Source organism: Patiria miniata, unplaced genomic scaffold (assembly GCF_015706575.1).
Source record: "Patiria miniata isolate m_02_andy unplaced genomic scaffold, ASM1570657v1 HiC_scaffold_1, whole genome shotgun sequence".
Taxonomy (NCBI): Eukaryota; Metazoa; Echinodermata; class Asteroidea; order Valvatida; family Asterinidae; genus Patiria; species Patiria miniata.
The window spans coordinates 22,233,246-22,252,864 of NW_024037047.1; the positions used below are offsets into that span (position 1 = coordinate 22,233,246).

Sequence of the window (19,619 nt, forward strand, 5' to 3'; positions counted from 1 at the left end):
TTTGTGGTGTGGCTGACAATATGTTTGTAGACTCTATGGATGTCACCCTCTTATACAGATGCAAAAAGTAGTGACATTCAGGGTGACAGATACCCACACAGACAGTCAGAAACTTACTCCATGTGTTTGTAGACCCAGTCCCTCGTGATCTCGTCTCGCTCAAACAGACGCGGTTCCCACGCGATCATCTTCATCTTTCTCTCCTTGTGGCCCTTGCGTTGTTCATCTTCCAGGACAAACTTCTCATTGGTAGCCTCTTGGATGTCGCTCCTGGCCAGGGCGTCTGTAACCCGAGACCATAGCCTGGGAGAAAAAAACAAAATATAAAAAAAATTATTAGACTCTTCTAAAAACAAATTGAACAATTGGCTCCGTGCGCAAGTACCGCATCAACGGCCAGAAAATGAGAGTTGGGGGTGACCTAGACTGGTTCTCGATCCATCCACTGCATATTTCAAATGTATCTGAAGTTATTGGAGGCGGGGATTAGTCTCGGAGACCATCGCAAGTTGGATTCGAACGTATTTGCGCACCGACGACGCCTGACGCTGACGAGAAGACGCGGTGGCCATAGCTCTTGCACATTCAGGAAGTCGTGCGTACTTCGTGTGCGAACCAGTACAGTACAGTACGCGCATGCTTTTTGTCTCGTCCAGGGAGCTCTCAAAAGAGGTAAAAACGCCCCCTCTTTTGTTGGCGCACAGAGCCCATTGATTCCTAGCTTTTCAAAAACTTACATAATTATCACGCGCACTACGCGTCGCGCGAACCTATACCTGCACGCAATGCGTCCCTTCATTGGAGTTTCAAAAGTGTCATAACGTTCCATCTCTTATTTGTGCACAGAGTCCAAAGCAGTCATTATCATTATCCATCGACTACAAGTTGCGCTTGCATCGGGCACGATGATGGACGAGCCTCATGTCCTGTTCCATCATCTTTGTTTGGAAAAGGAGTGGCACTATCCCATTCAGTGACACTTCTTCTCTGCTGACTTGTATGGCTTAGTATGGATTTTAAGCATGACTTAGTCTTTGCCGGTTATGTCCGATTGAAATGTAGAGTGGGCGGACATAAGAGATTAAGTGACTATGATAGGTTGGGTAATCAAATGTGATTAATGGTGCGAGCAGAGGATTATGTTCGCAAATCCTCTTGTCAGCAATAGCGTCCTTTCGTGCCTTGCTGATTGGGCACTCTTCAGTTGCAAATAGGTGATTCAAAAAAGAATCGAAGCTGACTCGCGGAAAAGTTGTGGTTGGGATTGGTTATATTCCAATCATGTATCGTAAGTTTGGAGTGTTTTGGTTACAACCATGTGACTTTAGTTGGTTTCAAATTGTTCCTCTAGTAAGGAGAGCAATATATTGAGGTTTTATCAGGTTCAGTTAGTTTTTCAAAAGAGCCGGAGTCTGTCGGGAGTGAGTTTAGCTCTTGATTTTGCTGTGGTAGTTTCTCCCGGATATTTTTTTTCAGCTTTTCTGAAGGCAATGAATTATGATTTGGGAAATAAATCAGCTCCATTGTCCTCCATCAGGGTCTTGACGATGGGTTTGGAAGGACACCGACAATAGTCCTAAATAAGTGAGGGTTAAAAACAAACTTACTTTTCTGACTCGAAATCTGCCTGCTCCTCTACGGCGACCGTGGAACGAAGCAATCGCGCGGCTTTCACTTCCGGCGACACCACCCAAAACAGCTCCACGTTCTGCATGTTACAAATTGAACAACATTATCAATAAATACATCAAATACTTTGTAATTATATCAATAATTGTATATTTCAATAAACTAATTTCCTTCCTTTAAAGAGGAAAAACTGTGGAAACTTACTCCAGTTCTCTTGTCTTTGATGTAAACCTTATCATCCTGGGAGAAAAAAAGGAAGAAAAATTAGTCTATTTCATTTTGTAATTGAAATTTAGCAAATACTGTACCCATAAGGAACCAAGTGCTATCTCCAACATAACAAGTTTTGACTTCTGAACATATCATCAGGCATGCAACTGGGAATTTAGAAAAAACGAGGAAAATCCAAACCACACAAGACTTTGTACAGTGTTTTTCATTATGTAATGGCATTCATGAGAAGTAAAAAACGAGGAAATCAGCGGATCCAAGGAAAAGTTGCATGCCTGTATCATGCAGCAATTAATACGGACAAGTGAAAGAAAGGGGGAAAAAATAAGTTCAGTCAACCCCCCCCCCCCAAAAAAAAGAAACGCAGATAAAAATAACAAAGAAAAGTCCATTTTAATCTTTTCTGATAAGATAAAATGCTCCCTAAACTGCATTTGAACACTGACTTTCGGAGTCTATTAACAACTGAATTGCGCTGGTGAACATGGTGAAAAACAGGGTTTCTATGGCAATGGAGGCAAAACTCACCCAATGGCCCTCCAGAGTTGCCAGGGTCTCCTTCCCAAACTTGATCTTACCCACAAGCTGATTGGATGAATCGCTGCCGCCAAGGAATGGCTGCATAAAGAATGGACCAATCGGTGAAGAGATGAGTAAAGACTTGGCAAGAGTCGACTTGACATAATGGCTTTTCCAAAATGGAAAAAAAAAATCCAAACGGAATCATCACAATTGTTTCGCTTTTTAATGAATCTTTATGGAACAAAAATATGTTTTTCAATTTAATAAGAGAATTTAGTGCAAATGAAAACAGGTGAAAGGAAAAGGAAAACAAGTGATCTTTTCTCACCTTTAATTTGAACTCCAGCTCAGTCTTGTACCCAGTCTTATCACACTCAATGTACACCCTCCCTCCATACTCCATGGTCAGGGTACCATACAGGATCCCTGTCAATGGAAATGAAAGTGGTGAAATCCATGTTATTATCAGGTTTAAAAGTTGCTATCATTGATCAATAACACTTTTTTGATTGAAGAAAACTTTCTATTTGCTTCCACACATTTTTTTCTCCTGTATGTAAGGCACCCTCATTCATAATATAACCGAAACAATTCAGATACATGGCTACAGTTGAGAAACAAAAACCAAATAAACCTCAAAACATACTGGAACAGCAACACCTCTTCCACAGATTCTGTATCTTGATTGGTCAAGAGGGAGTCACATGGCATTTGCTATTTTGGCTATCTTGCTGTGCATGGCCACAACGACAATACAATGGCAGAAAAAGTACTATACGCATAGTAACAGGTACGCCTTGCGAATAGTGTTCTACAGAGCTGGGTTCAAACATTTCGTGAAGGGGTTGTTTGGAAAACCGCAAGTAAATTTCACCTAATTTCATATTCAAATATAATTACATTTTAATTGTACTCAGATTGAATTAATCAGTTATCTCTTAAAATCAAGCAGAATCTGTGGGAGAGGTGTTATTAAACAAATATTGACTGCAATAAGTTGTGGTGTAGTTAAACTAGCGTCCTTCGGTGATCCATGGAGTGTTCCATTTCCCTCGGCTACGCCTCGGGAAACCAGAACCCTCCATGGATCACCTCGGGAGGCTATAGTTTTACCCTACCACTTGAAGCATTCGATATTCGCATAATATGTGAACATAATAAGAATGGCTAGTAAATTATTAGACATTATTGGAAAAGCATGTTAAAATTCTCATGCTGACAGGGCTGCGTTACCTTTGCAGTTTGCGTAGGGCATGGTGATATGATAGTCCTCCCCCCTCGCCAGAAAGGACAGGGTGGCCAGTCCGTCCATGGCGGCCGTCACTGAGTTGCCGTAGAATTTGGACTTGGCAAGAATACTGCCGCTGATGCAGAATCCGTCCTTACGATTGGTCATGTAGAAGGCTGTCACTGGAGGATGATGGGATACCTAGGGACAATGTGAACAGCAAAATATGGTTATTTTTGGAGAGAGAGAAAAAAAATCAACACTATTCCCAACTTCGGCCTAGTGACGACTCGTGAAAGCTCTATGGAAGGGCATGTTGTAAGCGCACACACTTAGGGAGCATTTGCTTTTCATGTATTTTGTTTGTTTCCAATAACAACACCACTCAAAATCCAAAGAAGAATGTTCAAAACCTATTTAAGTGTCATCTCAGTGGCCATTACACTTTGTGAGAAAACATTGAAAAACCATGCACACCCTTTATTCCAAAAATCAGTCAACTGACTGATATTTGGAAATCACTTACATTTCTTGATTTCTTCTAAATGACAGCAAGCCAGACGGAATAATTTCATGGGGTGTTTAGTACCAGTACGATCTTTTAAGTATTTTGATGTTAAAGGGAATATACATCATTTGCTTTTGCTGTAATTTTCAGAAATGGATGGAATTGGGGGGTTGGAAATATATAGCAAATATATTTACACTGACTTTTTTGAGGTTTTGGGTTCGAAAATGCTATAAAAACCAAGAAAAACAATCATTTTCCTGTAGTCTTGTTCCCTGACTCCATTTAAGAAGAAACAGAGCAGTTTACATACATGTACATTGTACATTGGGGAATTGTAAGGTCAGGGAACCAGTCTAGCTGGCTTGTACCCGTTCATAGGTGTGTAATCGATTGCAAACAAGTGCGATGGTCAACTGGGGCCAGTATTTGAAAAAAAGCCAGTTTTTTCCAACGCTGATCGGCCGATCAGCGTTGGAAATTGATACAAAAATACCACTTTTCTTGAAAATGACAGTATACCATGATTTTACAGGATGCTTTACACTGTCATTCACTAACAGTCCAGCAAGGTATTTCAAAATGATTTGGTAGTTTTATATTTTGATGTTTGCAAATGTTGTATTTTCCCTAAACTTGGTAGGTTACTTTTGGCATACATGCAAACGATCCTACAGACCAACATTTCACTCAGAATGTGTACAATTTGCATGAGTGCACTTTAACTCCTAACTTAGATTCGCTCTTAATTCTCCCTTGTAACTGAATGAGGACACTGCTAGGGAACTACTTTGATGAACTGATCAACAGCTGAGGCCAAGTTCGGGCAAGGACCATTCGTCGACTAGTGGTTGATTTGTGACGTACCTTACGCCTGCGCACTGATAGCAACGTGCGAACATCTCTCGTCAAACGCTGGTCAAAATGTCATCGCAAAACTTCTGGATCCTGGCTCTCTGCTAGCGTTATGAATGCGCAAAGCTATTGGTTACCAGCGAAGCAACCAAACCCAGTAGGCTGGTTCCAAATAGTCGACTAGCGTAGTCAACCACCGTCGACTAGACAGAGTTTGGGCAAACGTTAGTAAACCATTGGTCAACTATAGTCCTTGCGCGAACTTGGCCATCAATTGTGTTTTTGTTTTGAATACCTGTTCAGCGATGTAGAATGTATGGCTCTTAGTCTTAGGGTGAGTCCAGAGACATCTGAAGGTCTCGCCGATGATGGGGTTGTAGGGCTTCTTTAAACCCTAATAAGAGACAAAAAAAATAATTCTATTCACCGACGTATAAACACTGTATACTCAGTGTGTTACCTCCCGAGTAAAAGTTGGAAAAAAATCACATTGGTCGAGTGGTAAGACGTCTGCACTAGAAAGCAGGAGGTCGTGGGTTTATGTCCCATGCGAGTGATTTTTTCCAACTTTACACTCGGGAGGTAACAAACTGAGTATACAGTGTTTATACGTCGGTGAAGGGCAAAACCTACTATTAAACAAATACTATTATCGAGTTAGAAGTAGTCGTCTCATGGAAGTTGTCAGCCCTGTTTTTATTTTTTTTGTCCACAAGTTGTCCATGATATTAATTGTGACGACCATTTTATCAATTGGCTTGGTTAAACAGTACAGTGGGTATTTCAAGCCCTGCAGCTTCAATTTATGCAAAAGTTCCGTTTGTGGTGCCTACCTTTGGTTTCTTGTAGAAGCCAGAGAGGTACCAGCGAGCAGTCTGCTTCATGCGAGAAAACGGATCCTCCTCAAAAACAGCCCTAGATATACAAAAAAAATATCAAGAGATGCATTATTTGTAACTTGATTGATGAGTGATTGACTTGTGACTGATTTGTGACAGACTTTAACTGACAACAGAGTTGTATCTGACTTGTGATTGACTTGTGACTGACATGTGACAGGCTTTTAATTGGCGTATGACAGACTTATGCCTGAGCGATGGTTGGCTTGACTTGTGACGCACACACCGGTGTGATTGGCTTGTGACTAAACTTTGACTGACTTGTGATTAACATTTGACTCACTTGTGATTACTTTTGATTGACTTTTGACTAAATTTTGACTGACTTTTCACAAAATTTTGACTGACTTGTGACTAACTTTTGAATGACTTGTAATTAACTTGTGGCAAATTTTTGACTGATTGGTGACTCACTTTTGACCAACTTTTTACTCACATGTAAAGTAACTTTTGACTCAGTTGTGACTAACGTTTTACCGCCTTGTAATTAACGCGTAACTGAATTGTGACTAACTTTTGACTGACTTGTGATTAATTTGTGACAGATTTAAGTTGAGACTGAATTGTGATTGACTTGAAATTGACTTGTGGCTGGTTTTTAATGACTTATGATGGCTCTTGACTGACTTATGATTGACTCGTGACTGACTAGGGAGTCACTTGCGACTGACATGTGATGGCATATGACTGACTTGTGACTGATGATGAAACTCACTGGGAGAGGAGGTCGGCGTGGTAATAGAAGTCCGACAGCTTGTCCAGGAATGATCGAGGCTCCAGGATGAATGTCGGAAGCACCACTTTGGACAGGTCCATGCCCGGCCGGACCTGCTTGACCAGCGTCCAGATCAGACCTTTGTTCTCCTCCTCCAGGGTCTCGGTTTGGGAACACTCCTGCCAGAAATAATCATTTCAGGAAACGTTTGAGTATTAAAACTTACAAGAGATTTTCATTTTTTTTCCATTTTGAAGACTCAAAGGTCTTCATCCCATAATTGTGTTGTCAGTTTCTTTTGTGTCCCCTTGTTTGCGAGGCCTATTTAATTAAGTGTTATAATCGAGACTTTTCTGAGGCCTTTTGACCTGATTCTTTATCAAATGTTTTTATTTTTAGAAACAAAATAATTTAAAATAAGCCAGGGTTTGACCTTAACTTTTTTTCACTAGCAAGCTGGGCTACTGAAACAGACTCTTAACTATCCCGCGGGCATTTTCACTAGCCCGCATGTTTTTCTTTTATGGAGTGTCTCATTAAAAACAACGTGCATACATGTAAAATGTGTATCCCAAGGCAATCTTGTCAGTGTTTTTAATAAACAGATCCAATAATGTAACCCTAAACAGTTAATAAAATTTGACACAAATTGATACAGGTTTGCTTTCTGAATTTAATGATTTATTTCTACCTGTCCCTTCATCTTTGCCGTAGCCCAATAATGTTAGACTCGCCAGCCGGGCTACTTAAGGAATAGTTTGACTAGCCCGCCGCTGTTTTGACAAGCATTTGGCTAGCAGGCTACTGCTAAAGTTGAACCCTGTATTAGCCTACGCTGTGTCATTATTAGATGAAAGACCACGAATATATTATTTTGGAATATCATTTTCAAATTAACCCTAACTCCCGGGCGTCTTTTACTAGGAACTGGACCAAGTCCATCAAAATCCATCAATCACTGTGCTTCCAACACAAAACTGTACATGACGTAATGGAATCCACCACTGACGCACTGGTTGACATTCATGGACTTGCTAAACATGGCTTCTATCACAATAGCAGTACAGGAAGCTAGGCAAAATCAATTGGATACCCCTAGCACTGCTTCAGGCCATTAGGCCCAAGTCCATCATACTCCATCAATATTTAGTCACACCAGGCCTGGAAAGGTTCCCCAAATCCACCAAAATGGGGGGATGGATTTTGTTGGAGTTGGAGAGGTTAGGGTTAACGTACAACAAAAGTCAGGGTCTCGCCAGGACAATAGTAAGATCTCTTTTTCCCGAGAAGGTTACTATCACTCTAACACTATGATTCGTCTCGATTCCTTTTTCAACTCACCAGTCCCAGTTCCTCCACTTTGTTGGTGACATACGTGGTCTCGTCCTGCGTGGGCGTGGGTCCGTTGACCGAGGAGATATCCTCTGGCTCTGATATGTCGGACTCGCTCTTGCTGTCTTGGTCCTTGTCACTTTCGTTGTCTGGAGACTCGTCGTCAAGACCTGATTTGAAAAAAAAAAAAAAAAAAAACGTCAAAGAGTTTGGCTGCGTCTAAAGCTAAAAGCTATTGTCTAGGTGTTTATTTATTTAATTCTTATTTTAACTGGGTAGCCCATTCAGTGGAATCCACTGATCTCCCATGGGGCCCAGTAAAGAGAAGACAATGTGAAGAAATTACAGTTTTAGAAGTGGGAGGAAAAGCCCAGAAGAGTATTCTGAGGGAATCCCACGGAATCAGGTAGGGACTGAAAACCCAATCCACATATTGGCCCAGGCGGGATTCGAACCCGGGTCACAACGGTGGAAGGCGAGGAAAGTACCACTACGCCAACCTGACTCCCCATTTTTGGAAATGGCCAAAGATGAATCTATAAATCCCTGTTCCAACCTAAAAGCGTCCTGCCTGTTACTCCTTACATCGCCCAGCTGCCCAAATGCATGTAAACCTGTGCCCATGGGTATGTTTTCTTAAACTACCTCAAGTTAATGACTGTTTTCTTCTGAGTGATACCATTTCTGGCTGAACAATTTCACAGGGGATTTGGCACACTCCTATCTTCACTTTGAGCAAGGATTTTCTTGTTACAATGTAAATCGGTAGGTATTATTATTGTAATTATTACAATTATTTATTTCTGGTAATGAAACCAAGGTTTTCTCAAAAGTGCCCTATGCACTGTAGCTCGCAAGCCTGAAGAAACCTGTGGAGACGAGTCAATAAGAAGCAATTACAGTTTTTAGAGGTGGGAGGAAAACCCCAGACGAATATTCTGAGGAAAACCCACGGAGTCAGGTAGGGACTGAAAACCCAATCCACATATTGGCCCAGGCAGGAATCGAACCCGGGTCACAGCGGTGGAAGAAGGGAGAAAATACCACTACGCCAACCTTACTGAAGTTTATTTCAGGGTAACTGCAAATGTTCCTATTTTACCTTTAACTGATAACAATATGTGATGCGATCAAGCTACATGAGTCATTTGTCAGGAATTCTCATTTGGAGATACAGGCCAAAATGGGGCCACTTCATCACATCACTTCATCACATGACTTCCATAATTTTGGAACTAAAGATGGTATCAGCATGCGATTTTCACAGCAGTAATGCTGAGATTGTGCTCTTTTCAAATCTGTAATAAAAATTATACATTTAGCTTGATTGCATCACATATATGAACTAACATCGGTAACCTCGCATTCACGTCTTTTTGTACCCCAATACCCTGCCAGTAAAGTGTCCCTTTCCTATGAGAATTACCTTCATGCCTGAAGTGCGTGTTCTCAATCTCGCTCTCGTTCAGCCCTTTCTCCGTGCTGAATGACTGGCTGATGACGGCCGGGTCTAACGTGGTCCCATCCCTCATGGAGCGCATGAGTAGGCTGGAGCAGCGTAGGGCTAGCTCAAGGGCATCCATCCAGCATTTGCCAGCTGCCTCGGAGGGTGCCCGGAAGATCAGGTACTGGCTGGGTAGGGGTTGGGTGATGGATCCCATGGTCTCGCCTTTGGGTCCCTAAAGTGTAAAACCAAGCTTGAAATCAGTTGTTGTTGATTGTAAAATTGAAACAGATCAATAACTCAATGATAGGTTTTCCCTTCATCAACGTATAAACACTGTATACTCAGTGTGTTACCTCCCAAATGAAAGTTACAAAAAATCACTCGGGTGAAACTTGAACCCACGACTTCCTGCTTTCTAGTGCAGACATCTTACCACTAGACCACTGAGATTGTGGGATCGGTTGGCTGGTCCGAATCTGAATTCTTGATGTCGACAACAGATATTTCCTAGTCTAAGGATCAGACCTTCATATACGTGCACATATTCAGCGGGCACCTTTCAGCGGGCGCCTTCAAGATTTTCCTTGGCAACAAGTAAATTTGTTAGGGTGATGGGGAATGTCTAGTCAATGATATGCAACACTGCGTCTTGACCTCCAGATTCTGACCAATCAGCAGGCGCCTTCTATCGTGTCTTTGGCACCCCAATGTTGTACGAAAAAACAAAGCTATTGACCAATCCAGCCTTGGCTGAATTTTTGCTCTAAATGATGTCACGACTTCTAGAGGCAGCTCCGATTGGCTGGCGTGCAGGGTGGCATAAAAGTACATGCACGGATATATCAAACGTTTGTAGTGTGGCTCTACACATGTGAGCGCCTGATCCTCAGATTACGAAATGTCACGCTAAAACAGTTGTTGTCATCAAGAAATCAAGCATCCATAAAAGCATCCATAAATTATCCATCCAAAAAAAAGAAGAAACTTGTTGTCTTACCCTAGTTGCCCAGATGGATTGGTCCAGGGGGTGATAGATCTTGAAGCAGAAGCCATCCTTGCGAGACGGTCTCTCAATCAGCTCACAGTTGTTCAGGAGAATCGTGCCCACCCACTGCCCATGCTGTCAAACAAGTACAATCAACATCAGGATGAGTACAAAGAAAAATGTATCTCGGGCTCTCTCACTGACCCACCTGACCCAGCCTGCATCTAGGTACCGGAAAGCCAGCGTCGCCATTGTAGTAGGCAAAGCTCAAGTGCCATGCACAGTAGGATTCACTACAGTAGGCACTTGAGCTTTGCCTACTACAATGGTGAGGCTGACTTTCCGGTACCTAGATGCAGGCTGGGTCACGTGGGTCAGTGAGAGAATCCTATGCCCAGCCTGCATCTACCGGTAGGTACCGGAAAGTCAGTGTCGCCATTGTAGTAGGCAAAGCTCAAGTGCCATGCACAGTAGGATTCACTACAGTAGGCACTTGAGCTTTGCCTACTACAATGGTGAGGCTGACTTTCTGGTACCTAGATGCAGGCTAGGTCACGTGGGTCAGTGAGAGAATCCTATACCCAGCCTGCATCTAAGTACTGGAAAGTCAGCGTCGCCATTGTAGTAGGCAAAGCTCAAGTGCCGTGCACAGTAGGTTCCGATAGAAGGCAAGTCTTCAAAGCTGTGAAGGATGGCAAAAGCATGGAACCAACACCCAGTGCTTGGGCTTTGGGTCTTTGAATAGCATCACAAGGCAAGTTGAATAAAGCTGGTCTCAGGGTGCACACAATATTGAATTGAAAGTTAGGTCAAATCTTAATTTTTGGAATTTGCGAAGAGAAATGAAAGTAAGTTAATTTACATGTATAATAAATTCCACTCGGCTTCAATGAATAATTTAAAATTTGTAAAGCCATATTAAATAAAACGACAGTGAAACAAGACTGCAAGCCCGCATAAATAGTCTGGCGCCATCCCCTTCAACATTTAACAATTAATGAAATACATTCAGGGAACTCAACAAAAATGGCCAACTCCTGAATAAGGCCCATTGATTCAGAATGGCTATTCACTGGAAGTCTTTTCAAGCATGTGGCCAACACAATGGGCCGGATTGAGCCCATTCATTGGAGGTAATCCTATACAATAGCACTGCCCGGCTCGCAATTGACAGCCAGTCAATCAGTCAGCGAGTCAGTGAGATTGGTAACAGGAGGAAACAAGGCTGGCCTTCTGGTACCAGCAAATAATTTTGCCGTGCTTTGAAGAAATGTTCCGTACCTTGGGGCTCTTGTAGATGATGAGCAGTCCTGGTTTCAAGACACACCACAGCTTAGTCCAACCCTTCAAACTTCCCCTCACCTAGAAAAAAAAGGGAAAAATAACCCTTTCTATGTATAAACAACTACTTAGAATTTCTCACCGATTATCATCTAGAATTCTAGGAGCATTTCTACAGAAATCATTTCTACAGGATCAGTTGCTTTTCATGCATTTTGTTTGTTTCCAATAATAACACCACTCAAAATCCAAAGAAGAATGTTTCAAACCTACATGTAGCATCAAGTTTTAGCTCGGTGGATATTACTAGCCAGACGGACTATTTCACAAGGAGTTTAGTACCAGTATGATCTTTAATTAAAGTAAGCTTTTTGATAATAAATCGGTGGGTTACTTTTGGGATAAATGCAAATAATCATATGGGCCTTATTCACGAGTCAGCCATACTGAATTGAAAGTTAGGTAAAATCTTTATTTTTGGAACTTGCAAAGAGAAATGAAAGCAACTTAATGTATAATAAATTCCAGTCTGCTTAAATGAATAATTTAACATTTGTAATTTCATTCCCTTATGTTTAAAGCCATATTTAAAGAAAAATGACAGTAAAATAAGGCTGTATTGTGCCTGCATAAAAAGTCTGGCGCCATCCCATTCAACAGTTAACAATTAATGAAATACATTCAGGGAACTTGACAAAAAATGGCCAACTTGTGAATAAGGCCCATGCCTTTAACCAGTTCAGGCCGGGATTATTTTGACATTGACCGGACCCAGGCGCGGGATTGTTTTTCATGAACCTCGATGCCAGACGGGTTCAGGCCGTCATCTGCGGGTAGCACACCCTGATATTTCCGGCCTCGCTCGTTGCACGTTTATCCGTCATCTGTTCCGAATACCACAAAACCTTTGCGTGTACGATGTCATCCGACGTGAACTGGTTAAAAGGACCAAAAATCACGAACTGGAGCCTGGAGCTTAAACTGGATCAACGTCAAAGTTTGGGATGGACTGGTGACAAGTCTAATAAGCAATGCGGTCAAGCACCTGATAGACATCAATGCGATGTGCGCAGTGGAGTACTTGAGGACCAGACTAAAAATATTTTTCAATGGTGTGTGCAATTTGGGGAAAAAGCTGTCGTAATGCGTACCTTGAGGTGATCAGCCATCACAATGATGGATGGATCCTTGAGGGCGCTAAGCAGCTCCTTCGTGACGCGCTTCTTCTCGCGCCGATAGTTCTTCTTTTGAGCCTGAAGGAAATAATTCAATGAATATAACAATGTGCAAATTACAAAACAATTCAATATTTCTGGTGCATATGCAACATGTTACCCTAGAAACTGTTACTATGGTTACATAGTACTTGTACAAGTTTCTAAATTTGTACTTCTAAACTGTTTTTAAAAGAAAAAAATGGGGATGAGATTATCAGGGACATACATGTACATGTACATTTATTGTCTGGGATTTTGAACCTGTTTGCTGTAACATTGTACATGTACATGTTGTATGTACCATGTACATGTACATGTTAAGAGTACGGTACATATGTACTGTACATGTACATGTACAAGAAGAGGTACTCTGTACAAAAAATGTACATATGTACCTCACATGCACCATGCATGAGATTTCATGTACTATGGTAATTAAGGTACATGTACATGTACATGTATACAGATAAACTTACACATGTACACGTACATGTACATGTACATGTACACAACATGTATTGCAAGTAAGCAGTCTCAACATTAACTTGCACATGTACATACATGTACATGTACATGTAGACTACAGTACGTACGTACATGTACGTGTACTGAAAATGTATGTTACATGTACATGTGCGCATATACATGTACATGTACATGTAACATACATTTTCAGTACATGTACATGCATGCACTTCTACAGTAATGACTGGACTACATGTAGTACAAATGTATACATGTACATGCACACTCACACTTACCGTGAGATGAATTCCATGTCTTGACGCCATGTTTGCAAATTTGCTTCCATATAACTATAAGCACGTAAAACCATCTAGACCATGTATAGTCTAGATTATAAATGCACACTAACACTATCAAACACACACCTCACCAGTACATGTACATACATGTAAAAGCATTTCAAAGCATTTCCAATGTTGACAATGGTGATAAGCGATTCGTGTCCTGTCTGTGAGAGAATGCAAAATGGCTGCCTGATTCTATTCAGACTAAAAAGCCTTCTGAGTTCCCAGGGTCGCTTTGGAAATGTACAAGTGAAGTCCACTCCAGTTCTATTGGGAAGACCTACTAATAGATGACTCATTAGGAAAAAAAATCCCACAAGCATGACAAGGAGAAAAGGTTTCCTGAGTGACAAGTTGGTGATACGAGTTTAAAACTAAAGTGTAAAGATACAGATACAAAAGAACAGATGTTATAAATTCATGTGGCTTGCTTATTTTATCCACATGGAATATGTATTCAATAATGTATTGTTTACCGCTGAGAAATAGCAGGTTTTTAAAATTGTTTTTACTGTGTCTGGTTAAGTCATACCACTCTCCCTCTTAAAGAAAATATCAATTCTTTTCATGTACAGTACACATAGATTTGAAAACCGTATGATTGCAATCAGACAGGATGAGAAACCTTTTCAATAAGTGACGCTTACCATGCTTACTGTACAGAATGTAGATAATATTCAAGTTTAATATATTTAGTAAATTGAGTAATATTAGGTTTTGCCCTTCACCGAAATATCTTTAAAACTCTGTATAATCGTGTTCCCTAACGTGGCGCACTTCGAAGCTTACCCAACTTTCCTCGTGTAGTGTTGCCAAACCTCTTTGTTGATTAACCTCAAATTCATGCAGTGAAATACTGGTACTTTTATCTTTTTAATGCTTGCTATTTAACCTCTGTGAACAATTTCGGTTTCATAAAATTTAATCCGAAATGCAAAAACGGTCGCGTCCGGAAATTGGGCACAAATTGGCGGAGTGTTCCCTAACGTGGCGCACTTGAATAAATCTCAGAAAATTCCAAATTAACATTTAAGAATTTCTGTAAACTTGATAAATTCTGATAAATCATTATTATCTTTACTTACAAACCCAGCCAGATGTTTGTCAGAAAATTATTTTCTTATTTTTCGGGGCATTTTCAAAGGGTTCACTTTGCACTTGAAAATAAAATCGGAAAATCACGCCAAAATAATTTTTTCTTTTAACTTTGTAACGGGTAAATAAACTCGCGATTTATGAACGGGAGTGTTTAGAACTTGATGAAATTTCACTTTCTGTGAAATTTCAGTTAAAACTTTTGCTCTAGCTAGGCGCTACAGGCAAAAAATCAAAGTGCGCCACGTTAGGGGCCGCGCCACGTTAGGGTACATCAACAATATACTCTGTTGTCCCAAGTGATTGTGAGAAAAAAAATATAACTCTGGTAGGACTCGAACCAACGACCTCCTGCTTAGTGTAGACGTCTTACTACTTGACCACCGAGCTTGCCGGTGGTTGAGTGGAGTGGTAAGACACAGTGATGCTTTGTAAATTCCTGACACATTGTTTTAAGCTTTTATCTCCAAGAATGATTAAAGCTACAGTCCATCATTTGCAACTATCCAAAACGTAACTGACGTAATTAGTGTTGAAAAAAAAAAACATACTTGGTTTGAAGATAGTAAGGGGACTATGAAAACTCCCTGTGAAATTATTTTTTCTGGCAAGCTGTCATTTTGAAGAAATCAACGAAAGAAGCCCTTTCCAACGTACCGTCTTAAGAAGCACCGTTGGAAATTTCCGTTTTTTATTCAGTGAATCACGTGCAAAAGTTGACACAAAGCACATGCGCGCGCGGTTGCATTACGCGACATCGCATAGCGGCTTAGCTGCAATCGGCTCAGTGAGAACATGTCTCGGATGCTGAATTCAGGCCCAATTCAAAACATGATTCAGCAACTTTTGATTGGAAATCGAGATCCTAGAATGTTGTGTTTCAATGCCTAATTTGCAGTACACATGGTACAAATGCATACAAATGTAAACAAACAAACCTAAAAAACTACATTAAAAACCCCCAGAAATAAACAATTGTCTTTACCTTCATATCTAACGATTCCTTTTCAATCCCAGCAAACACCAACTTCCTTCGCCATTCGCTTTTGCTAACAGGAATCCAGGAATCTTTACATACGGTACATGTACAGTAAGCGTGGGATCATTCATGTATTGAGATCAATACTGACGAGTTCATGTCGTTCACTGCCAACATTCAAGCCACGGTCGTTAATGCAGACTGGCCGATAGTAACCATTAGGTTGTCAAGATTGTGACGAAATTAATGACACTCAGGATCGAACTTCAAAATCCAAGTTCGGTCATCGTTAATGTGACAGGCATGGAAAACACAGCATATCTTAATGAAAAGCTGTTTATCTGTACAGGTTGAGTAAAAAAATGTCCCTTTGAGAAAGTTTTTGTCTCCCACAAAAACGGGAAAGATTACCATTTTCTTTTTCTCTTCAGCCACCATTCGGTATTGACCACAGTACATAAAAGTTTCACTGATATTCAGCCATGCATGAAAAGGACACCGGCCTTTCTTTGTGACTCTCTATACCCCCCCCCCCCCTCCCCCGGCAGTTGTGATCAGCCCTCAGAAACTTGAGGCTTTCAGAAACTCAAATGTCACTCTCTACGAACAAATGCTAGCCCAAGTGTGCAATGTATGTAATCTATACATGTAGATACAGGTACCGGTACAGAATCGCAAGGCAGCTTCATCGGTTATCTGCTGAAATGTCTGGCCATGACTCTAACACTGTGCTGTCCAAACAATGCCACATCACCAGCTCCTCTTTGTTTCACAGCAGAGGCCTAGATACCGGTACCGGTACATTCTGGTGATCACCACACAATGTAAGCACACAAGCTGTTCATATCTGGTATAATTTGAGGCAGCGACTTGCCGATACATCACTTGTACTTATCTAGCCATCTCAGAAATGTTACCGACTCACAATCTTGCTGATCCTACGTACATCTCATCCTCCTGATACCTCCGTAATGACATGAGCACACTCGTAAATTATCCAGCTGGTTTTTGCTATAAGACCAAGGCCTTCTTTAATTGTTGATGCGGTCGTTATGGTGACAGAGGATGTGCTCTCAAAGCACATCATGAACAGGTGACTGCACTGACTCACTGCATGTACTTTTCGATTTTTGACATCAAAAGCATTTACACCCAAATATACACAAAATACACATGTACGTGTTAACGTCTAAAATACAATTTTCTATTAATCATCTCTGACTGCGGACACCATGGACACGCGTGCAGGACATACCGTGTACCGGTAAATGTAACTATTGGGCTTTTGAGAAATATCCCGGTACATGTTGTATCCCAATATCAGACATTGCTACCGGTACTTTGTAATGACACCAACAATGCACAATGGCATATGGGTGACAAAATTAATGTACAATGTAGTACATGTACCGGTATTGTACATTTTATATGACATACAAATATGTACATTTGTACATGGGCAATTCCACGGTTACTCACGTTACATTTTTGATGTACTTTTGAGTTTCCTTGGGCTGTAATTACCTTACTGAAAAGGTTTAATAACTGTATGGTAGATAGAGTAGACCTAGACCTACCTAAGCACCAAAGATGACATCCAGAAAAATGTGTTAGGTATGATAAACAAGACGCACAAAATCGGTTACTCACGTTACGAAAATGTAACGTGAGTAACCGTGGAATTGCCCACATGTACCGGTACATTTGTACACAATTTTTTTATGTACACATGAACATGTACAAAACTTCCCCATCACGCGGTGACGGCCCGCCCATACATGTACATGTACATGTACTTGTGGTCTTTCCCATATACATACACATTGTGATACATATAAAGTTTGTACCTACGTGTACAAGTTTTTCCATATTTTTTCCAGGAGTTCTCCTTCAGAAACAGCAACAAACTTCCCTTTTTTCCCGCAACTCTCTTTCCGGAAAAACAAACAAACAAATCCACGCCACAAAACCTTGGCCTGATCTGATGTGGACTTTGTTGTTTCTTTTTTGTGTGTGGCTGCATCAAATTTTGTTTACTGTTGCCAGATACTGTCTCCTAGCATCGCGACATTCATTAAACCTACTTGTCAATTATTGATTATATATTATTTGCCTCCTTGTTGGGTCTGGTTACATTTGTTAGTTAATGATTAGTGACTATGATGAATAGATGAAGCAGGCACAAGTGGCTACGTCCATGCCCTTTTGTACCCTTAAAGGTACTGGTAGCGTCCATCATTTGAACAGTAATTTGTGCATTATGTTTGAAGCAACAAAAGTGCTCAAAATCTAAAGGGTGCTGAACAACTAACCTGACGAAGTTTCAGCTCAGTGAATGCTGTATATTCCGAGAAAACAATATTCTAGGATCTCGATTTCAAATCAAACGTTGCCCAGTCATGTTTTGAATTGGGCCTGAATTCAGCGACCGAGACACGTTCTCACTGAGCCGATTGTAGCTACGCGATCTCGCACACTGACCCAACAAATTATATCAACCACACGCGCGCGCATGTACAATGTACCAGTACATGTACATGCTTACATCTACGGTACATGTTAGGTCAAAACCCCTTGACGGGAAAATCCATGAGATTCCAGATTTCAAAACGGATTCTTAAAAAATCCTGAAATCAGAAAACTTCCCGACAAAAAATCCTGACTAATCTCCCCTCCCCCCCTTATTGTTTCAGTCCTGCTAGGAATCTTACCTTGAGTGACTCGCGTTTGGACAGTTTGCTGGGCGTGGTGCCCGAAGAACCGTAGCCATCTCCGGTTGTATTGAGTTTCCCTTCAGACTACCAAAAAAAAAAAAGCAAAAACAAAATACAAATAAATGCATTTACTTTTTTTTAAGCTGAAAATTACTTGACTACATTGTAATTTGGAAGTTAAAGACATCAGAACAATGTAAAAAAAAAAACGCAGAGAAAATTGAAAGAAAATATACATTTTGGGTGTAAAATTATTAGAAAAGTTCAAGCTTGCACAATGTGTGAGTTTGTGTATGACAATTTCTTATAAGGCTGTACCCGACCGTTAATGTCAGGAACAGGTTCCAGATTATGGAATCGGATACCCGCAATCAACTTTACAAGTTACTAAGTATCGGTAACTTCTCAGACAATAAAATAGAAAGGTTTGGAATGTCATTTGTGGAGGATTTTAAAAATGAAAATCAGGCTACATGGGAAAACAAATCATTCGCATTTGTGACCGGCTCCACAAAAAAGGGTATTATGTCGCAAAACAGGGAAATTGAGTTATATACATGTACATGTACATGGTTGGAAAGCCCACAATGTAAGCTTTCATTTGGTATATACATGTAATAAAGCTCCATAGCCCTCCTGTTCTGGAGATATCATGTATTTTCATATTTATTACTTCCTTGGAGTTCAAATTACACAACTGAGAAAACAGGCTTTGTAATAGCTGGCTCTGTTGTAGAACAACAGAACAATGCACACAAAATGTTGTTTTTTCCACTTTGTTCATCAAAATCAACATTTCTGTGAATGAAACCTGAAACTGTAGGTGTTAAAGATGTCATTCATGACAAAAAAAGAAAATCACATTTTGCCAAATTTTCACCCTCTCAATGTTGAGCGGGCCATTACACAATAATGCACAGCGCGACTTAATACCCATTTTTGTGGGGCCGGTCACATTTATGACGCTTTTGAAGGTTGCAATTTACACCGTAGAGCTGTAAAGCTCACTTTGTATCTTGCTGTATTGGCGTACCGATGTGGTAGTATTATCGTGCGGACCTTTATGAACAATCTAAACAGCAACTTCCGAGATTGGAATTTCAGGTTGGGTTTCTTTCACGGGTGCCCGGGTACCCTTTCTTTTTGTCAATTGGGTACCCGGTTCCCGAACTA

At 40.8% G+C, this 19,619-nt stretch overlaps 1 protein-coding gene across 1 annotated transcript in view; it reads right to left on the bottom strand.

The window, feature by feature from the left end:
• The window catches only part of LOC119725618 (oxysterol-binding protein-related protein 8-like), a 50,763-nt gene that overhangs the window by 5,458 nt on the left and 25,686 nt on the right, over positions 1–19,619 (bottom strand). The window contains exons 4-18 of the mRNA XM_038197100.1: positions 18,444–18,530; positions 12,784–12,885; positions 11,633–11,713; positions 10,364–10,486; positions 9,346–9,598; positions 7,929–8,089; positions 6,588–6,766; positions 5,807–5,888; positions 5,269–5,367; positions 3,616–3,811; positions 2,711–2,808; positions 2,389–2,478; positions 1,834–1,869; positions 1,608–1,708; positions 118–303 (exon numbers count right to left, since the gene is read on the bottom strand). Coding sequence (XP_038053028.1) covers positions 118–303; positions 1,608–1,708; positions 1,834–1,869; positions 2,389–2,478; positions 2,711–2,808; positions 3,616–3,811; positions 5,269–5,367; positions 5,807–5,888; positions 6,588–6,766; positions 7,929–8,089; positions 9,346–9,598; positions 10,364–10,486; positions 11,633–11,713; positions 12,784–12,885; positions 18,444–18,530 — 1,874 coding nt within the window. The remainder of the gene's footprint in view (positions 1–117; positions 304–1,607; positions 1,709–1,833; positions 1,870–2,388; positions 2,479–2,710; positions 2,809–3,615; positions 3,812–5,268; positions 5,368–5,806; positions 5,889–6,587; positions 6,767–7,928; positions 8,090–9,345; positions 9,599–10,363; positions 10,487–11,632; positions 11,714–12,783; positions 12,886–18,443; positions 18,531–19,619) is intronic.